This window comes from Thyridium curvatum (assembly GCF_004353045.1).
Source record: "Thyridium curvatum strain D216 chromosome Unknown NODE_1_length_1224711_cov_81.814160, whole genome shotgun sequence".
In the NCBI taxonomy this organism is placed as follows: Eukaryota; Fungi; Ascomycota; class Sordariomycetes; order Thyridiales; family Thyridiaceae; genus Thyridium; species Thyridium curvatum.
In genome coordinates, this window is record NW_022156756.1 from 524,787 (window position 1) to 543,821 (window position 19,035).

General features: G+C 55.5%; 6 protein-coding genes across 6 annotated transcripts; 5 read left to right on the forward strand and 1 right to left on the reverse strand.

Moving 5' to 3' along the window:
• Positions 1-1,125: 1,125 nt before the first annotated feature.
• E0L32_000150 (uncharacterized protein) lies at positions 1,126-4,400 on the forward strand (the record flags this gene model as incomplete). The annotated part of the gene is made up of 3 exons (XM_031135578.1): positions 1,126-1,362; positions 1,429-4,136; positions 4,211-4,400. The coding sequence occupies 3 exons, from the start codon at positions 1,126-1,128 to the stop codon at positions 4,398-4,400; spliced, it is 3,135 nt and encodes a 1,044-aa protein (XP_030997527.1).
• Positions 4,401-4,697: 297 nt separating this feature from the next.
• Positions 4,698-5,607, reverse strand: E0L32_000151 (uncharacterized protein; the record flags this gene model as incomplete). Its single annotated transcript, XM_031135589.1, has 2 exons — positions 4,698-5,421; positions 5,477-5,607. The coding sequence occupies 2 exons, from the start codon at positions 5,605-5,607 to the stop codon at positions 4,698-4,700; spliced, it is 855 nt and encodes a 284-aa protein (XP_030997528.1).
• A 1,376-nt stretch (positions 5,608-6,983) lies between these two features.
• Positions 6,984-9,092, forward strand: E0L32_000152 (uncharacterized protein; the record flags this gene model as incomplete). The annotated part of the gene is made up of 3 exons (XM_031135600.1): positions 6,984-7,006; positions 7,098-7,308; positions 7,371-9,092. 3 exons carry the CDS (start codon positions 6,984-6,986, stop codon positions 9,090-9,092), a joined length of 1,956 nt encoding a protein of 651 aa, XP_030997529.1.
• Positions 9,093-10,437: 1,345 nt separating this feature from the next.
• E0L32_000153 (uncharacterized protein) lies at positions 10,438-12,621 on the forward strand (the record flags this gene model as incomplete). The annotated part of the gene is made up of 4 exons (XM_031135611.1): positions 10,438-11,931; positions 11,996-12,092; positions 12,156-12,189; positions 12,243-12,621. The coding sequence occupies 4 exons, from the start codon at positions 10,438-10,440 to the stop codon at positions 12,619-12,621; spliced, it is 2,004 nt and encodes a 667-aa protein (XP_030997530.1).
• A 685-nt stretch (positions 12,622-13,306) lies between these two features.
• E0L32_000154 (uncharacterized protein) lies at positions 13,307-14,577 on the forward strand (the record flags this gene model as incomplete). Its single annotated transcript, XM_031135622.1, has 6 exons — positions 13,307-13,389; positions 13,803-13,859; positions 13,916-14,015; positions 14,078-14,280; positions 14,345-14,463; positions 14,525-14,577. 6 exons carry the CDS (start codon positions 13,307-13,309, stop codon positions 14,575-14,577), a joined length of 615 nt encoding a protein of 204 aa, XP_030997531.1.
• A 2,251-nt stretch (positions 14,578-16,828) lies between these two features.
• On the forward strand, positions 16,829-18,226 carry E0L32_000155 (uncharacterized protein; the record flags this gene model as incomplete). Its single annotated transcript, XM_031135633.1, has 5 exons — positions 16,829-16,840; positions 16,929-17,315; positions 17,430-17,705; positions 17,782-17,918; positions 17,986-18,226. 5 exons carry the CDS (start codon positions 16,829-16,831, stop codon positions 18,224-18,226), a joined length of 1,053 nt encoding a protein of 350 aa, XP_030997532.1.
• Between the last annotated feature and the right edge of the window lie 809 nt (positions 18,227-19,035).

Here is a 19,035-nt window from a genome sequence, read left to right on the forward strand (position 1 = left end):
GGGACTACCGTAAGGTCATTTTCTGGCGGTGATAAGCTGGGTCTGGGCGCAGTGGCAGCGTGCAAAAGCGGTCGAGCTTGTTATTGTTGTAGTGGTGAATGTGACTCGACCGGTGTACTATGATGATTCCCTGCAAAACGTTAAAAATTTCCTATGTAGAATAATTTTGAGGGGCCAGCCCAGACAAGCACAGCAGAGCGGGGGCGAGCAAGACGGGAGGAGCACTGGCGTGCACGGAATTGGTCGTACCCCACCAGCTTAACCACACATCCTTGCAGCTGCTCCAGCGGGTCCGGGTGCCTGGCTGTTGATGTACGACGCCATCGGACGTCCATTGGGTGGGGGATGCCGTCCGTTCTAGCGATTCCATATCGATAAGATGCCGCTGAAGCCATTGATTGACCTGCATCTTATCACCGATCAACAGGGTGCATTGTCTACACCTGGATGCCCATCTGTTTGTTCTTCATACAACAATCAACTACAAGTAGTCTACATGCTGGTAGGAGTAAAATAAATATTGAACTCGCTGCCTACTTCATTCTAGTCCTTTGACAACTGACAGACCACTCAAATTGGCGAGAGCCCGAGCCTGCTGAGAGACGGCACATCAAAAAGTCCCCCCCACGTGGTTATTAGCAGGGTGCCTAACAGGCCCAGGCCCGCCAGGGAGGCGGTTTGGCGGTCAGAGCTTGGAGCTACGGCGTGGCATCGTCATAGGTCATCCGGCTTCACTTCGTTCCCCAACATTCCTCGGCATGCTAAGCCTTGAGTGTCATCCTCGCCCTCGTTACCCCAAATCATTAATTGTACACCTACGGTACTAGCTGGAAATTACCTACAGAATGTGTAACCAGTAATCGGAGAGTTTGTTCCATTTGTCGCTTTCCCCAAACGCTGGCCACCCTGTCAATGCAGGAATCTTTTCTTTGGTAAACACCCCGCGACCGCCAGACGGAGCTTGTATGCTCCCGCGATACCACGTTGGCTCTCTTTCCGACAAAACTATTCTGCAATCCCGCCTCTGCTACTCAACTCTTTGCTCGGCATTATTCATCCAGCACCTCCTTCGACTGGGTAATTCGCAAGGCCGGACTCTCCTGGCCGCGTGGCCGCGCCGATGTGATGGCGCCGCCGCCGGACGACAAGAAACCTGAAAAGTCGTATCTTTCGTCTGCTGTTGACTCCATTAATCCCTGGAGCGGGAACAGAAGCGCTACACCGACTCCCAAAGACCCTCAACCGGACCCGACACCGGTCAACCCTGGCGATCATAGCACGACCAGCACCTACGGTCGAAGCTTCAAGCGATATCCTCCAGACTGCCCGCCTCTTGCTGTGCAGTGGTTTCATGCCGTAGATGTATGACTTGCACGAGATCCCCAGATCATGGAGCTGGAATCATGCTAATAAATACACGTCAAACAGGTACCGAAACGCAAGCCGGAATGGGTGAAGAGTAAGAACCCGAAAGAAACGAAGCTGCCCCCTCCGCCCAAAAAGTACGTAGCATTTTCGAAACAAGACAACCGCGCCCTCGAAGCAGCCTACCAGAAAGTCGTTGAGGCTTCTGAGAACGAGCGCGATACGGGGTTGACACGAAGATACGTCTCCGGGTCCCAGCATGCACATGCCCTGGGCTCTCAGGACCTTCCCAACACTACCACGGGTGCTGCGGAAGCGGCAAAACAAAAAGAACCCGGTGTCAAGGTTCCCGTCAACGAGGATTTCTTGTTCGATGTGGACATAGAAGAGCGGGAACTGGCGCCAGCCTATTGGCTGGGACCTACCTACGACGTTCGTCGTGGCAGTTGGTTCTACCAAGAGGGTTCCAGCCTCCGACCCTGCGAGGAAAATCTGGCTTCGCAGCTAGAGGAGGGATATCTCAAGGTCAAGCCATGGCTGTATCCAGCTAAGGCAGGAACCGAGGCAAAGGCGAGCGACGTGACACCAAAAGCTTCGGTAGAGAACCTTAAAGCAGCTTCAGGCGCGAGCGACAGCGCTTCAAAGCCCGGAGCTTTCACGCCGCAGCATCAACCTCAGACACACCGGCTATTCGGGACTTATATGAACAGTATCGCCACCTATCAAGATGTTAATACCGCATGGTTGTCCTCTGAGGGCGTTTTATCCTGGGTCACGTCCACCATGTACGAACGATTCGCTGGAGGAGCTTACATGAGCGGCGTGAAATTGGTGAGAGGCTACTCTGAGCCTAAGAAAGCAAAAGAAGAAAAGAGCAAGGACGAGAAGAGGCCAACTACGCCAGCCGGTACCAGATTTTCGGGTGAGCTCGAGGAGAAAGAGCAAAGGGCGCTGAAGAGGCGTTCCGCTCCACCAAGTTCTCGATCGGATCCTGATTCCGACAAGGAGGAGCGGGAATCTACCGACATTGAAAGCAGGGGAAGCCGTCTCCAGCGCCAACTGTCGTCGCTTATCGAGAATGCCGAAAACAGGGATCCGGAGCAAGAGGAAGAAGAGATCCGTAAACGTGAAGAGAAGGAGATTCAAGATGATTACAATGCCCAGACAGGTGAGTCGCAGGGTCGCGATATCGAACACTTGATTCTGGTCACCCACGGTATCGGACAACTACTCGGTCTAAGGATGGAGAGCGTCAACTTTATCCATGATGTCAATGTCTTGCGAAAGACTCTCAAGTCGGTATATTCTACCTCGGCCGACTTGCGAGCCTTGAACTCCGAACTGGGCGATGGGCCAGGCAATTGCCGCATTCAGGTCTTGCCTGTTTGCTGGCGTCACCTGCTCGATTTCCCCAAGCGCAAGGGCGAGAAAAGGCGCGAGCAAGATCTTGGTGAGACCTTTGAAGAGGAAGATGAGTACCCTTCCTTGGAGGATATCACCGTCGAGGGGGTAGCTTTTGCTCGTTCCCTCATCTCAGATCTAGCGCTTGACGTACTATTGTATCAAAGTGCTTACCGGGAACAAATTTCCGAAATTGTCTTCCGCGAATCGAACCGGATATACAAATTGTTCATGGATCGAAACCCTGGCTTCAATGGCAAAGTCCATGTCATGGGTCACTCTCTCGGGTCAGCGATCATGTTTGACATACTTTGCCGACAGAAGGAGTCAGCTCAGGTCCACGACACGACGATGAACCCGCTTAGGTTCTGGCCTGCGTCCGAGAAGCGTGAGCTGCGTGACCCAAGGGATCTCACCTTCGACTTCGAGGTCGAGGATTTCTACTGCCTGGGATCTCCCATAGGACTGTTCCAGATGCTCAAAGGCCGTACCATCTCCGCGCGACACCTTCCGAACGCGTTCCCTACAGAAAGCCCCCTAAACCCAGATGAGCTTGACGACCCTTTCGCCACCGCCGTTCCTCTCCCAGGCCATGCTGGAACTGACCAACGCATATCACCCATCACTGGCTTGCCCGTGACCATCTCGTCGCCCAAAGTCTCACAGCTCTACAATGTCTTCCATCCGTCAGACCCCATTAGCTACCGCCTCGAGCCTCTCATCTCATCAGCCATGTCTAGTCTCAAGCCCCAAGTGCTGCCCTACACCAAGAAGGGCATATTTGGCAACGTCTCCACCCCGCAGAACATCGTGTCTGGGCTCGGCGCCAAGGTCGGCCAGAGCGTGAGCGGCCTGTGGTCCAGCCTCAGCGCCGGCATCGCCAACAACCTGCTGAACCGGAGCCTGGGCCTGACGCAGGAGGAGGTCGCCAACTTCAACGCCCAGCACCCGCCCCACGCCGCGTCGCCGGGCGCGGGCACAAACGTCGCCGCGGGTGTCATCTCGGACGCCTCGGCGTTGGGCGAGAAGACGGCCGCGCGCAAGAGGCAGCTCGCCATGATGGGCGGCGATGGCGACGGCGCCGCGGGCCGCAAGAGCATCAGCGGCAACGACGTCACGCTCATCGACGACGAGCTCGAGACGCTGTACTCGCGGTTCCAGAAGGACCGGGTCGAGACGCTGGAGAAGGGCGGCGCCGATGGCAAGGGCGGCGGTGGCGACGACGGCGCGAATGCCAAGGCCAAGGCCGCCGCGGGTGTGGCTGTCAGCAACTGGATGGAGGAGGAGCGCAAGGCGCAGCGGCTGCGGAGGGAGGAGATGAAGGTGCGGGCGCTAAATCGGAACGGCCGTGTGGATTACAGCATCCAAGAGTGAGTTTTACTTTTCCCCCCCTTTTGCCAGTCCACTGCTAGGAGGGATTTTGATACTAACAATGATGAAATAGGAGCGTTCTCGATTTCAACCCGATCAACACCATCGCTTCGCATATGGCCTACTGGTCTGACGAGGATGTGAGTCACTTTATCATGTCACAGCTGCTGTCGAATAAGGACCGCTCGACGTCACCGTCAAAGGCAGGAACCCCAGGCATGGGACGCGCTGGGCATATCGTAGAGTGGGATCATCTGGAGTGAGCTTAGAAAATGCACAGCTGGATTTAGCGTACGGATATTGGATGCGTGTGGAAGAGGTGGCATCCCATTCAGTCGAGATAGCGCATATTACCCCATTAGAGCAGGCAAAGCAATACATCGGGATTTAAAGCGTGTCCGTCACTCTACCACGATTTGGTGACAGGTACTTCATATTGGTAAGTATGAGGCATTCCAAACAATAAAACGGTCGCTCTTCCAGGTATTCATCTGTGTCACTTCTGACCACCAAACGCCATCTCCCCATGCAACCTCTTTATCTCCCTGCTAAAAATAAGGTCACAGGCCCTGCGTGAACACACCCGCCTCCGCCCACTGAGCCCACTTACCGCCCGCCTTGCGAGCATACGCCTCGGGCCCGTCGCCCTTGTCGTCCGCCAGGGTCCTGATGTCCGGGTCCGATCCTTGCTCGGGCCGCCCCAGGCCGACCTGCTGCGCCGATTCGACCACGGCGGCGGGGAAGTCGCTCGTCGCCAGCCTCGACGCCAGGAACAGCAGCATGAAGAAGGCCTCCTCCTGGTTGTTCTCGACGGCGACGTGCAGCCCACTGCGCATGCCGCCGAGCGGGTCCTGGTACCGCAGGAGCTTGTTGACGGGCAGCGGAGGACTGCGGGCCTCGTCGTCGCCGTCGCCGTCTTCGTCCTCGCCGTCCATGTCCTGCAGGAGGCCGACGATGCCCATGACGTCGCCCTGGGCGCACATGGTGAGCAGGGCGCGGGCGGGGCGGGCCTCGGGGTGGGAGGCGAGGTAGGCCTCCTCGGTGAGGACGGGGAGGATGTCGTAGTCGTCGTCGACGCCGCCCTCGGAGGAGTAGCGGGTGCGGATGGCGCTGGCGCCGGCGGCGGTGGTGCTGGGGCCGAAGATGGGGTTTGTGGCGGAGGGGCCGGCCTGGTTGGCCGGGAGGTAGGACTGGCACTTGGGGCACTTGAGGGAGAGGGCGACTTGCGCTGCGTCGTCTATGAGGCATTGCCTGGAGAGGGGGGGGGGGGGGGGGGGGAGAGAACTGGTGTGAGCGGCCAGAGTCTGTGTGTGTGGCAGTGAGAGAGATGCTTGCTTACCAGTGGAAGTGGCAGCCGCAGGGAAGTTCTAGGTCATCCGGGACTTCCTCAGTCTCTGGCGGCTCGTCGTCCTCGACGTCGTAGTCGACGACGAGGACGAGGGGGTCTTCGCACTTGGCGCAGACTGCCATTGTGTGGGCTTCAGGTGTTCAGACGAGAGCTAGAGAGCCTGACCGTGGAGTCAGAGAAAGAGCTATTTGAAGAATATCGAGATGAAATGATCACTTTAGATCACTTGATCCGGTTCATACAAGACGAGTCCACTCGAGACTTTATCATTGGATTCATTTGCATGCTGTTTGCTCCAGGAATGAGAATGTACCAAAAGACCAAACCGGTCGACTTGACAGTCAGGATGAAGCCAAGACAGACTCTATATGAATTCGGTCAAAGGACGATGCTATCCGCCACCCGAGTGTGTCCAAGATCCAAGGTAGCGAGAGGAACCAGACACAAAGAAGGTGGCGGTGATGCAAATTTACACCAGTTTGGGATATCGTTTCAAGCAGCACAGCCACGCAGGATATGCTCTCTGTGTACACTGCTTACAGTCTGCTTTTGGCAACGAAAATCACTTACCACGAGAGAGAAAGAGGGTTATGCAAAGCGACCGGCAGGCCAAGTGCAATAACTGAATAGGACTTGGGTTTTCAGGACTGTGGGAACAGTCCGTAGCACAGAACTCGGCTGTCCTGGAATAAGCCGGCCTTGGTCTTCGTCTCCGGCCGGATAGCTACAGTCAGATGTGAAACCGGTGGCTGTTGGTTTCAAAGGAATGCGTAAGTCGGATGACTGATTTGGCTAGAAATTTTCGAGATGACGCCGAAGCTGGGGTTGTGAGGTGAAGCGGGCTGTGCCGGATTGGGCAGAAGGGAGTACAGTGCAATACCAACACCCAACCGCAGCGATGGATGCCCACAAGTAGTGCTTGGCGTGCTGAATGACGAGCTGTCGTACCGTGGCTGCCTCGCACTTTAGCGCCTTGTCCAGCAAATTAGTGGGTGCCTAAAGGGACGCCATGCCACAGAACGGGAGCCTGCAAGGGACTACGCTGGGCCTTACGCAATGTCGACTGTGGCTGTTACCTCAAAACCCTTGAAGTGGGGCCGTTTCCAGAGCTGCATCTCTTGGGCGGCGCTGCGGGATTACATCAGGGAACAAGGTCCAATTAGTAGGTACATGGCACAGGTCTCCCCGCCCCCGCCGCCAGCATCATCCACGCGCATCATCTCATCAACTCTTGTTTTGTGTCCCTGTTTGACACTCTTGTCGCACCCAACAAAAGAGTTCCCTCGACTACCCTCCCGCCCTCTGATCCTTTCCATTCTAGTACTTCGTCTACTAGCCTAGGTCCATCAATCTTCAACACTTTCACATCCACACCAACCTTATATCGCCGACGACGACCTGGCAACAACTGGCGAGCACCAAAGAACAACGCCTCAGGCGCTCATTTGAAGCTACACAACACTCTATCTCACGAGGCAGATAGCCTCGACCCGACACCATGAACGTCCTCAAGATCCAGCGGTATGTAAAATATCCAAGGCGCTGCTGGCGCACTATCCCAATGGTCACCCCGAAGCTGCCGCAAAACCTGACCTCGCCTATCCCATTACAGGAAGTTCCCGCAATTCCAACAGAACGAGATCTTCGAGCTCTCCAACGCATTCAACAAACTCGACGTAGACGACAAGGGCTACCTCGATGAGGCGACCGCGATCAAGGCCACACAGCAAAGCGAGCGCCAGCCGTATGATGTTGTCAGACAAGCCTTGAAGGAGGTCGAACTCGACTCCTCCAGACGAGTCGAACTTGAAGACTATGTATCGGTAAGCTCGACCTCAGTTGGATCGAAGCTAGACATTCAGTGCAGGATTGACAAAGGGCACAGCTCATCTCCAAGCTACGGGACTCGTCGCCTGCGCAAAAGCGACTCTCCTCGGGGCCCGTGCCAGCCTCGCCATCGTCTGGGATTGTAGCCCAGCGGACGGGCGGCCATGCTTCCAAGGGGAGCGTGAGCGGGAAGATCCAGGTCCAGGGCTCGAATGCTAACATCACCCACACCATCAACGAGGATGAGCGCACAGAGTTCACCCGTCACATCAATGCCGTCCTTGCCGGCGATCCCGATCTCGGCAACCGCCTGCCCTTCCCTACCGACACGTTTGAGATGTTCGACGATTGCAAAGACGGCCTCGTGCTGGCCAAGCTGATCAACGACAGTGTCCCTGATACCATTGACGAGCGTGTACTCAACATGCCCGGCAGAAAGATCAAGACTCTGAACGCTTTCCACATGACCGAAAACAACAATATCGTCATTGAGTCGGCAAGAGGTATTGGCTGCTCGGTTGTCAACATTGGCGCTGGGGATATCATTGAGGTCCGAGAGCACTTGATTTTGGGTCTCATCTGGCAGATCATCCGCCGCGGTCTGCTTGGAAAGATCGATATCAAGCTCCACCCCGAGCTGTATCGCCTCCTTGAGGAGGACGAAACCCTGGAGCAGTTCCTGCGGCTCCCCCCTGAGCAGATCCTTTTGCGTTGGTTCAACTACCACCTTAAGGCCGCGAATTGGCCGAGGAGGGTGACCAACTTTTCCAGCGACGTCAAGGACGGCGAGAACTACACTGTCCTTCTTGCCCAGATTGGCCATGAATACGGATGCGATCGTAGCCCCCTTCAGACCCGAGATCTCCTTCAGCGTGCCGAACAGGTACTTCAGAATGCCGAGAAGCTCGACTGCCGCAAATTCCTCACCCCAACCTCCCTTGTCGCCGGTAACCCCAAGCTCAACCTCGCTTTTGTTGCCAACCTCTTCAACAACCACCCGTGCCTAGACCCCATCACCGAGGAGGAGAAGCTCGAGGTCGAAGACTTCGATGCCGAGGGCGAACGAGAGGCCCGTGTCTTTACCCTGTGGCTCAACAGCTTGGATGTCCAGCCTGCGGTACAGTCCTTCTTTGACGATCTCAGGGACGGCACGATCCTGCTACAGGCTTATGACAAGGTTATCAAGGGCTCTGTCAACTGGCGCCACGTCAACAAAGCTCCTGCAAACGGCAGCGAGCTGATGAGGTTCAAGGCTGTAGAGAACACCAACTATGCCATTGAGCTTGGCAAGCAGAACGGCTTCTCCCTCGTCGGCGTTCAGGGAGCCGACATCACTGACGGCCAAAAGACTCTCACTCTTGGCTTGGTCTGGCAATTGATGCGCAGAGACATCACCCTAACCCTGTCGGCGCTGGCGCAACGGCTCGGAAAGCGGGAGGTCACCGACGCCGAGATGGTCAAATGGGCCAACGAAATGTCTCGCAAGGGTGGCCGCAACTCATCCATTCGGTCGTTCAAGGACCCCGCCATTGGCACCGGTGTCTTCCTACTGGACGTGCTGAACGGCATGAAGAGCAGCTACGTCGACTACGATCTCGTCAACTCCGGGCGCACCGACGACGAGGCCTACCTCAACGCCAAGCTGAGCATCAGCATCGCGCGAAAGATGGGCGCCACCATCTGGCTGGTGCCCGAGGATATTTGCCAGGTTCGCTCCCGTTTGGTGACCACCTTCATTGGTAAGATTGAAATCCTCCTCGATGGCGAGATTGCGGCATAACAGAGACTGACTTGTCCACAGGTTCCCTGATGGCAACATATGAGAAGATGTCTTGAAATTGAAAAGGGAGAGCACTGGTTTGAATGGTGACGGTTCTTGTTGATTTGTAAGTCCAAAAAAAGCTTCTTCTGGGGGGGGCGGGTTGTAAGGTGGGATTTAGACCGCCCGCCTGGTTCAGCAGACCTTGGTGTCGTGTTGGCTTTCTGTGAAAGTAGCAGCTTGTTTGTGTGTCTACGAGTCAAATATATCTGGTCCTATGTTTCCACAAAGCAACACGGTACTTCCCAAGTGTCCATGCGAGGGTTTTCTAAGACCTTCGGGGATGTTGGAATGCCGAAGATTCCCTTAGGTGAACTCGCTCCACCCATTGTGAACCAGGATAGACCGACCATGGAGACCGCGGTGGTCACGGAAATTCGCCATATCTGCAAGGCCGCCCGTAGAGCCGAGGGCGACGTTGTTGACGTAGAACTGAGTCAGATAAGAGACCATACGGAAGGTGAGGCTCAAGGTGAAGGGGATCGAATCCCTGGGATGGCCCTATGAAAATAGGTGCCGGATCGACCGGGCCCGCAAACGCCCGGCACTTCCCAGTACTTGGGAAATTGGCGGAGCCAGCCCTCGGCGCGCGCGCGCGGGTCGTGCGGGTGTCCCAGTAGTTATTGATCTTAATAACCGAACAGTGTGTGCGTCTTTGCAATCCATCATCGATGGATCGATCTGTGTGGACTTGGCGGCATGCGACCCCGGCCAAAGTTGCGTCACAGCACTTACATTCACCGTGCTGATGAATTCATAATTACCAAATACTGTTCCACACAGATCCGAGAAGGAAGAGAATAAAATACAAGGAAAACTAACAGGCGCTATGGCTGGTGATTGCCACAAATTCAAGCTGTTGGCATGTGCCACTTTCTTGATCCGAGACGACCGAAGCTTTTTGGCCGTCCTGCCACTGCTGGTTCCCGGCGTCCCGGACGACGCTAATAAACGTTATAAGCAGACCTGACATCTACACACGCCTGAATCAGACTGATTGTCAGATAATTCCATGACTTGTCATCATCTCTTTTTTTGCAATTGACATTTTCATACCTGGCAATTCTACGAGTTGAAGCATAGATAACATCCATCACAAGACAGGGAGGGCGCTTCACCAGTCTTGGTTCCAAAAGCGAGCCCATTCATCTAGACCGTCCAGGCCAAGCGCCCACCCCTCGATCCGGATCAGCACATTCATGATCAAAGAATTCATCAGACCACACCGCAAAGAACAGCACTTTGTCCAAATATCCTTCCAAAACCATAGACTTACACGCAGGAAAGATATCTCCTCCTGCCGGACATGAATGGGGATTCTCGTCCAAACGCAGATGCCCTCGCCGGCACGCCGCATTCCCTACGGGATGCTCTGCGGGCAAACCAGCGGGGTACAAATACACCATCAGATACCACCAGTACCACCAGCGAGGAGGACTACGACGAGATCTCCAAGAGAGTAGACCCTTCCGCCCTCAGACGGAGACCATCGCGCAAGGCTGCACCGCAGGTCGCCGAGAATGGCAAGCTCAGCGCCAGCGATGCCCGCCGGTACATCCTCTCTGCAAACGATGCCGAGCTGCAAGCCATCTTGCAGCGCGGCCTCGACCGGGCACACCAGGAGGGCGACAAGAGCGTCCCGCAGAAGCGCCGTACCAAGTTCGGCGACCTGGTCTTCACGCGCACCTTTTCGGCGTTTGACCGGCAGAACGCCGACGCCGCCAACAGCCCCTTTCACGGCTTCTTCACCCTGTTCTGGATCGGCGTCTTCCTCTTCGTGCTCAAGATCGGCGCCAACAACTGGCGCCTGTGCGGCAACGTGCTCGGCACCAACGAGATCATGAAGACCATGTTCCACCGCGACGTCGTCGTCCTGCTCGCCTCGGACGGCGCCATGTGCGCCATCACGGGCGTCAGCTGGCTGCTGCAGCGCTACCTCGTGCTCCCGGGCTATGTCGACTGGAACGGCGCGGGCTGGATCCTGCAGAACCTGTGGCAGGCGGCGTTCATGGCCGGGGTCGTGGGCTGGACCATGGTGCGCGACTGGCCCTGGTCGCACACCGTCTTCTTCGTGCTGCACGGCATCGTCATGCTCATGAAGCAGCACTCGTACGCCTTCTACAACGGCCACCTGTCGACGCTGCGCCGGCAGCGCGCCGACCTGCTCGCCGTGCTGAAGCGGCTCGAGGGCGTGGCGCCGATCGAGGGCACCTCGGCCACGGACCCGCCCGTCGAGTCGCTGTCGACGGACCACCTGGCGCTGCCGCCGTCGGCGGCGGGGATGCAGGAGCGCCGCAGGTCAATCACCACCACCCAGCAGCAGCAACAGCACGAGCAGCAGGCGCCGCAGGACCAGGCGAGCGACATCGACCGGGTGGCCGAGGCGATCCGCTCCGGCGAGCCGCTGGACGAGCAGCAGATCCACGTGTTTGAGCGCATCATCAAGTGGGAGGTCGACGCGCTGCAGGACGAGCTGCGCGGCAAGGCGCTCACCCCCGGCAAGGCGTACCCGCACAACCTGACTTTCGCGAACCACTACGAGTACATCGTGCTCCCCACGGTGGTGTACGAGCTCGAGTACCCGCGGTCCGAGTCGATCAACTGGTTCTACGTGGTCGAGAAGATGACGGCGACGTTTGGCATCATCTTTGTCATGATCATGATCTCGCAGGCCTTCATCTACCCCGTGGTCATGAAGACGGTCACGATGAAGGAGATGGGCATGACGACGGCCGAGCGGTTCCGCGAGTTCCCCTGGATGCTGAGCGATCTGATATTCCCGTTCATGATGGAGTATTTGGTAAGCCTTCTTGCTCCTGTTCGCCTGAGTGGTTGCCGCGATGCTAACTGTACGTTCGCTGCAGCTCACTTGGTACCTGATATGGGAGACTATTCTCAACTGGCTGGCCGAGTTGACTTATTTCGCTGACCGGAGTTTCTACGATGCCTGGTGGAACAGCGGTGAGTCCCTTCTGTGGTACTCCGCAAGAGCTGCAAATTAATACTGACATTTGCTCTCAAAAGTGACATGGGACCAATTTGCTCGTGACTGGAACCGGTAGGTGGCGTCCCATACCCATGGAGAACAAGACTATGTCTCTGACACTCAAGCAACCAAACCAGGCCCGTACACAACTTCCTGCTCCGGCATGTCTACCATAGTTCCATCTCAGCCCTCAAAGTCAAGAGGTCAACCGCCACCCTCATTACCTTTTTCTTGTCGGCGTGTGTCCACGAGTTGATCATGTGGTGCATCTTCAAGAAGCTTCGGGGCTATTTGCTCTTTTTGCAGATGTGCCAGATTCCGGTGAGTATTGCTCTCTCCTACCAACTACGATCTCTGTTCGTTTGGATCGTTCACGCGACTGATATATTCCGCCTCTCTCTAGCTGGTTGCACTGCATCGTACCAAGTGGCTGCGCAACAAGAAGACGCTGGGCAATATCGCTTTCTGGTTTGGCCTCTTCATGGGACCAAGTATTCTATGTAGCTTGTATCTGATCTTGTAGAGGGCTCTTGTGCGGAATCATAAAGTTGGATCTCAAGCATCATGCTGTAAAATAAGATACCACGGACCACATTGTAAAATGAGATAGACGTTTGTAATATAGCATTCTTGTTTTGATTTAACAAATTGCATTTTGAAAACAAGTCAACTAATTACATCTCGAATGCCTACTTGGATGACGACATTCGGGTTATCCTAAAACAATTCAAACACCGAATATAGTCCTCCCGTTATATATCTCTAATCTTTGAAGACTGAGCACTCTCCCTTCCTCTGTCCACCTCTTCCTCTTATATCCAGTCTCGCTGCCAGTTCTTGTGAGACACGAGTGACACGAGACCAACCTCCCCGTAAGGAGGCGCTAGTCCCGATCCGGCTAACTAAGCGACAAGGAAGGTGCCAGAGTTCTGCCCCATAATAATCCTCCATCACCACCATCAGCACGTCACAGGAAACTTTTGCAACATCTCTCATACAACGTCGCCGTGTTTGAATCCCCAGCCTACTCCTGCATACACATCAGGGAGCAGCTGGTCCATCAGCGATACTATTGTTTTCGTTCCACAAACATATTCTTGCGTCCCTTCGTTGGGTTTCTCCCAGCCTTCCCGCTTCTTTGGCGACTCGTTCTCCCGCCGTTTGTCATCAAACTTGATCCATTCTCAACATGTCTCGAGGCGGCACTACCCTTTACGTGACGGGCTTTAGCCACGGCACCCGTGCTCGCGATCTAGCCTACGAGTTCGAACGGTACGTCCCTCATCAGCTACGTCGATGCGTCGCACCCCGCGCTTCGAGCGCCGCTCTCTCGGTCCCCTCGTCGTCTCCTCGTCCTCGTCGCAATTCGATACCCCCCTCCCCTCCTCCTCCTCCGTCCATCACCGCTCGCCAATATCTCTACGCTGCGCGCTGTGGTGTCCCTACATCCAAACCCGCCACTCGTGTTCCGCCTTGACTCCCACTGCCCCTGCGCGTCGCCGCAGTCAGCCATCGAACGAGCGATTGCGGACGTCGCTGCCCAAAGCTTTAGGCCACTTGCGCGCCACCACTTGCCCGATGCTGCACTTGATGCGGATATCGAGCGGTGGGGAGGGAATGAGACGAGTTCTCCTTATCCAAAACGATACAGAACAGATGTGCTGACATTCCATTCTACTTCAAAGCTACGGCCGTCTTGTCCGCTGCGATATTCCGGCTCCGCGAAGCGCCAGCAGCAGGCTGTACGTCAACACTCTTACCGATATACACTCTATTGCAGGTTACTAACTAGGCTTAGTTTTGCCTTCGTTGAGTATGAAGATCGTCGGGATGCCGACGATGCTTATCATGACATGCATAACAAGCGCATCGGCCGGGATGATATCCTGAAGATCGAGGTCCGTCTCCCTGTAGTCTATCCCACCCTGCGTTTGCACATGCTGATAGATGTGTTTGACAGTGGGCTCGTACCCCGCCATCTGCCTCGTGGCGATTTGACTCTGGACGTGACCGTGAGCGTGGAGGACGTCGTTCTCCCCGCCGTGGCCGTTCCCCGTCTCCTCGGCGCCGCGACTATTCGCCGCGCAAGGATGACCGTCGTGATCGCGACTATGACCGCGACTCTCGCCGAGACCGTGACCGTTCTCGCAGCCCTGATCACCGGTATGTCTTTCCAAAGCACGTGGCTGCTTGCACTCAAAGCTTTGGCTAACACGACTTGACACAGTGACCGCAGTGACCGCGATCTCAAGGACGATCGCGATGACCGCGACGACCGCGATGATCGTGACGACCGCGATGACCGTGACCGCCGCGAGAACGGCGCCAACGGAGATGATCGCAAGGGTATGTGGCTGTGATCCGATCAGTCAAACTGACACTGAGCTAACCTCGTCTGGCACAACAGAGCGTCTTGACAGCCCCCGGCAAGCCCATGACGATCTGGATGTCGCCGAGTAGGTCTATGGCGGCCAGCCCTACGGCTTGTGAACACCTCGGGTGTTTTCCGACCTTGCAGAGTCGGACGTTCAAGGTTTTCTTTCCTTCTTGTTTGCTGGGTTATTTACCAGGTCCATGGTCTCGCATTTCATCCACTATCTTGACTCTCAAAAGCTTGTTTTTTCTAGTCTCGAGTCGACCGGTGCGCTCCTCGAGTGCTCTCGTTCGTAGTTTCTTCGGTAGTCGTGCTCGCGAACGGAAAGCTCGATCGGAACGGAACGACGTTGTCGACACCTCACGTACGTGTACGATGAACTACGGAAAACTCGTCTCGCAGATACATACCTCGCGTTTAATGCACCGACATTGCATCTTTGTAGCAAACGATTAAAAGACTTTGTGTTGTGTAGGAGTGTCAAACCTGTCTCACGGTGTCATGTGCAATGTAATGTGCCTCGCCTGCATACTGCCGGCCTCCACCGAGACGGTATCTATCCTCGTGATTACGAGATATCGGTCGCATCCCGCGTCTGACGACGCTATGTGAGGCTAAAGAAGCGATCTGCCATGCATGGGACAGATCAGCTTGTGGTAGGTAGTGATGTCGGATAAAGCCGGCGGGTTTCGGCTCCGCATCGTGAGGGGAAGGCATTCGTAGTCGGGGATTTGCAGCTAACTCGAGTTCCTTATCTTTGGCACATCACACGACGGACGGAGCCCCTACTGTTTAATTCCTCCCAATTCCGCTTGACTGATCCCTGAACTGAGCCAAGCTGAGCTAACAAGATAAGTGTTCTCATATGGTACGAACTGAACAGTGAGTCAGCCAGGGAAGCTCAGGTAATCTTGGTGTTACACGATGTGTAATAATGGACGGATCGCCAAGAGGCAGACGGGCAAGTCGAGCGACTTATGTCATTGTATGCGGATTTGCCAACGCGGGCACGCAGCCAAGTGGGCGAGGTGGGGGTTCAAGGGCTGGAGGGAATGAGAGGTGCTCCAGACTCCAGTCCGTGCCAGCGTAAAAGCGCTCGCAAGCCCTTGGCGCCAGTAAAAGTCGGGGAAAGAACCTGGGCGGGAGGAGTCTTTGATGACATCTGCGACAGTCTGGAAGCCCTGGAAGCCTGTTCCAAGACTTCAGGCCATGTCACTGTCCCGGCCAGCCAAGTCGCTCCGGTACATGCCAAGCCTCAAGATTTCTTAAGGAGCTGGGCTCGTGACTCGTGGATCTCGCGGGTACCGCTCGCTCTGAATTTCGGTATCGGGTACTTATTAGAGGAGCCCCCCCCGGATTATTGACGGCATGAACTTCCAATTTTGGGCTTCCGCCAGCGCGGTTACGTGCAAATGAGAGCGAGAGAAACCTTGAAATCCCTCCTAATTACGCTCCCTAGCATAAGCTGCCCTAGCATCTGGCCTTCTTGCTATGATAGCTTCGTTTTGATCTTTTTGTCAGACTGCGAGTGAGAAGCAATAGACCTCACGTCTCATCTTACAAGCACCTTGCATGTTACATACTTGCGGTCCCCTGATTGGGCATAATCCCTCTCAAACCTCCCAAAGGCGGCCTCTTTTGGGTACGAGCTCACGCTTTGGATGCGCCGAACCAGGGCGCTGCGCTAGTCTAGACTTTTGAGACATCTTCCTTTCAGGCGCTCAGCCCAGCTGGTCCAGCCAGTCTCAGTGGACACTTTTTAGGTCTAGGCAAGCCAGGACTCTGCGGCACTCGATCTGCACGCGCTCTCCGCCGGGTCAGTCAAGAGTTCCCGTTTTCGACATCACGAGTACTGGCAACGAAATCCGCCACGGCCAACAAACCTCTCGCGAGCATACCTACACCACACCTACGACGCCGGCAGCACACTCCCCCCTCCTGACGGCACTTCCCTCCTCCCAGATCCGAACACCAACACATACTCGCCTGACCGAGGCACGGGCACATCCTATGATCGACGACGACAGCGTCTCCTTCGTCCCGTTCGAGCATGTCGAGCTTGACCCGCTGCCGTCGCCTCCTTTGACCCGGTCAGCTCGACGACAACCTTCGTTTCGGTACCAGTCTTTCTCAACATAACGTTTCTGGATTCCAGAAAAAAGTTTTTCTCGACCCATTGGCACACTGCCGCACTTGTTCGATGCGAAAAGCCTCTTCATTTCGTCAATCACTTCCTCTTCGCCTTTTTCCGATCATCAGTCCTGCTGGACGATCTCCCATAGACCGGACGGGAGAGCACGACTGATATCCCGGCTCTCATCCTCATAACCCGCCATTATGTCGACAACTGTAAGTGGTTCAAATCCCGTACTTCACGGACACAGTCATCTATTTCCGTCCTCGGCTGGATGACGCTGACCAAGGGCATGATGTCCAGCAGCAGACGTCGGGTCCGGCCCCGGCTCCGGCCCCCAGACCGGCACCCGCACGGGAAAACATCATCAAGTCCCAGTACCCCAACCCCGAGACCCTCGCCTTCCAGTTCCGGTCCGGCATCTCGCAGCCCGTCGTTGCGGCCTTTTGCGCCGGCGGCGTGGCGGGCGCCGTGTCCCGGACGGTCGTGTCGCCGCTCGAGCGCCTCAAGATCCTGTTCCAGGTCCAGAGCGTCGGGCGCGACGAGTACAAGCTGTCGGTGGGCAAGGCGCTCAAGAAGATGTGGCAGGAGGAGGGCTGGCGCGGGTTCATGCGCGGCAATGGCACCAACTGCATCCGCATCGTGCCGTACTCGGCCGTGCAGTTTGGGAGTTATAATTTCTACAAGCGGGTACGTTGTGTCTTGCTTTGCTTCTTTGGCTGTGCTTTTTGTGTATGGATGGTATCTGTGGAGAGGCAATTTGTGTGGTGATCTGACTGACACTTCTGTTTTCCTTGTCTGTAGAACATCTTTGAATCACATCCCGGCGCTGACATGTCGCCGCTCACCCGCCTGGTCTGTGGTGGCCTGGCTGGCATCACCTCCGTCACCTTCACATACCCCCTCGACATCGTGCGGACCAGGTTATCGATCCAGACTGCCTCGTTTGCCGACCTGGGCGCAAAGCCGAAAGAGATGCCGGGCATGTGGGGGACGCTGACCACGATGTACAAGACGGAGGGTGGATTCTTGGCTTTATACCGGGGAATCATCCCTACTGTTGCTGGCGTTGCACCATACGTATGTTTGCCCCAGCTCGTTTTTTTGATATGTCTGTGGTGCGTGCGACTTCTGTTTGCTAACGGGGTTCTGACAGGTCGGCTTGAACTTCATGGTGTACGAGTGGGTGAGGAAATACCTGACGCCGGACGGCGAGAAGAACCCCAGCGCCATGAGGAAACTGCTCGCGGGTGCGGTCTCAGGTGCTGTGGCGCAAACGTGCACATACCCATTGTATGTCCACGCTGTCTTTTCTAGATTAGACGAGTGTATATGCTAACCTGCTCTGTGTTGTCGATAGTGACGTCCTCCGCCGCCGATTCCAGATCAACACCATGTCCGGCATGGGCTACCAGTACAAGTCAATCACCGACGCCGTGCGCGTTATCATCGCGCAGGAGGGCATCAAGGGAATGTACAAGGGCATCGTGCCCAACCTACTCAAGGTGGCGCCGAGCATGGCGTCGAGCTGGCTGAGCTTTGAGATCACGAGAGACTTCCTCGTCAGCCTCAACCCGGGCGATGAGGAGGTCATCTTATAAGAAAGCAAGAAAGAGTAGGAAACTATATTTGATATCCCCGGGCAGGTGGCCAGCTGGGCTGTGGCCACCTTTAAATGAATACGTTGGAAAAAGAAGGAGAGGATATACAGCGTTCTGGACAAGATGGTGGAAAACGAACGACTGCCGGCTGGCAATAGAGGCATGGGCGACCACAAAACATCAGCATCGTTGGAGAAGTCACCGCACCAGAGGGGGCGAGGAATAAGCATGAATCAGGAGAGAGGAAGAAGAGCATGGAGACAGCTTCAGTCAATGGAGCAATACATGGGCATATGATATGTGTGCGTGAGGCTGGTCGACTGAAGGAGTAGTTTTGGATGGGCCACATGGGCCGATGCTATCTGTGCAATGCACACCTCTATCCAGCTACAAGAAGGGAGTGACTCATGGAAGAGCAGGATAACGGACCTTGGTCTGGCATTTGTATCGAGGAGACGTATAGAGCATTGTGAGATTCAAGGGGACCTGGAGCTGAGCTACAAGCTTAAGCATGGTCGCAGTACTACAGAAGCGAACAGACCTGGTTTTTGAAGACCGACCGTATGCCTTCCCAGAGAGGTTTCTTCTAGTCTTTTATACAATAATAAAACAGTACAAGCTTCAGAAGGTTATGAACCATCAAGATTCCACTTCAACCCAGACTGAGATCAAGCTCTATCAGGTCCGTATTCAACCGCACCGTGACATTTGAGCTATCGTTATCTCTACCAGCAGCGCTTCTCTTTATCAACGATCACAGGACTAGAAGCTCGAGCCACCCACCTCACACGACCTGATGACATAAGCGT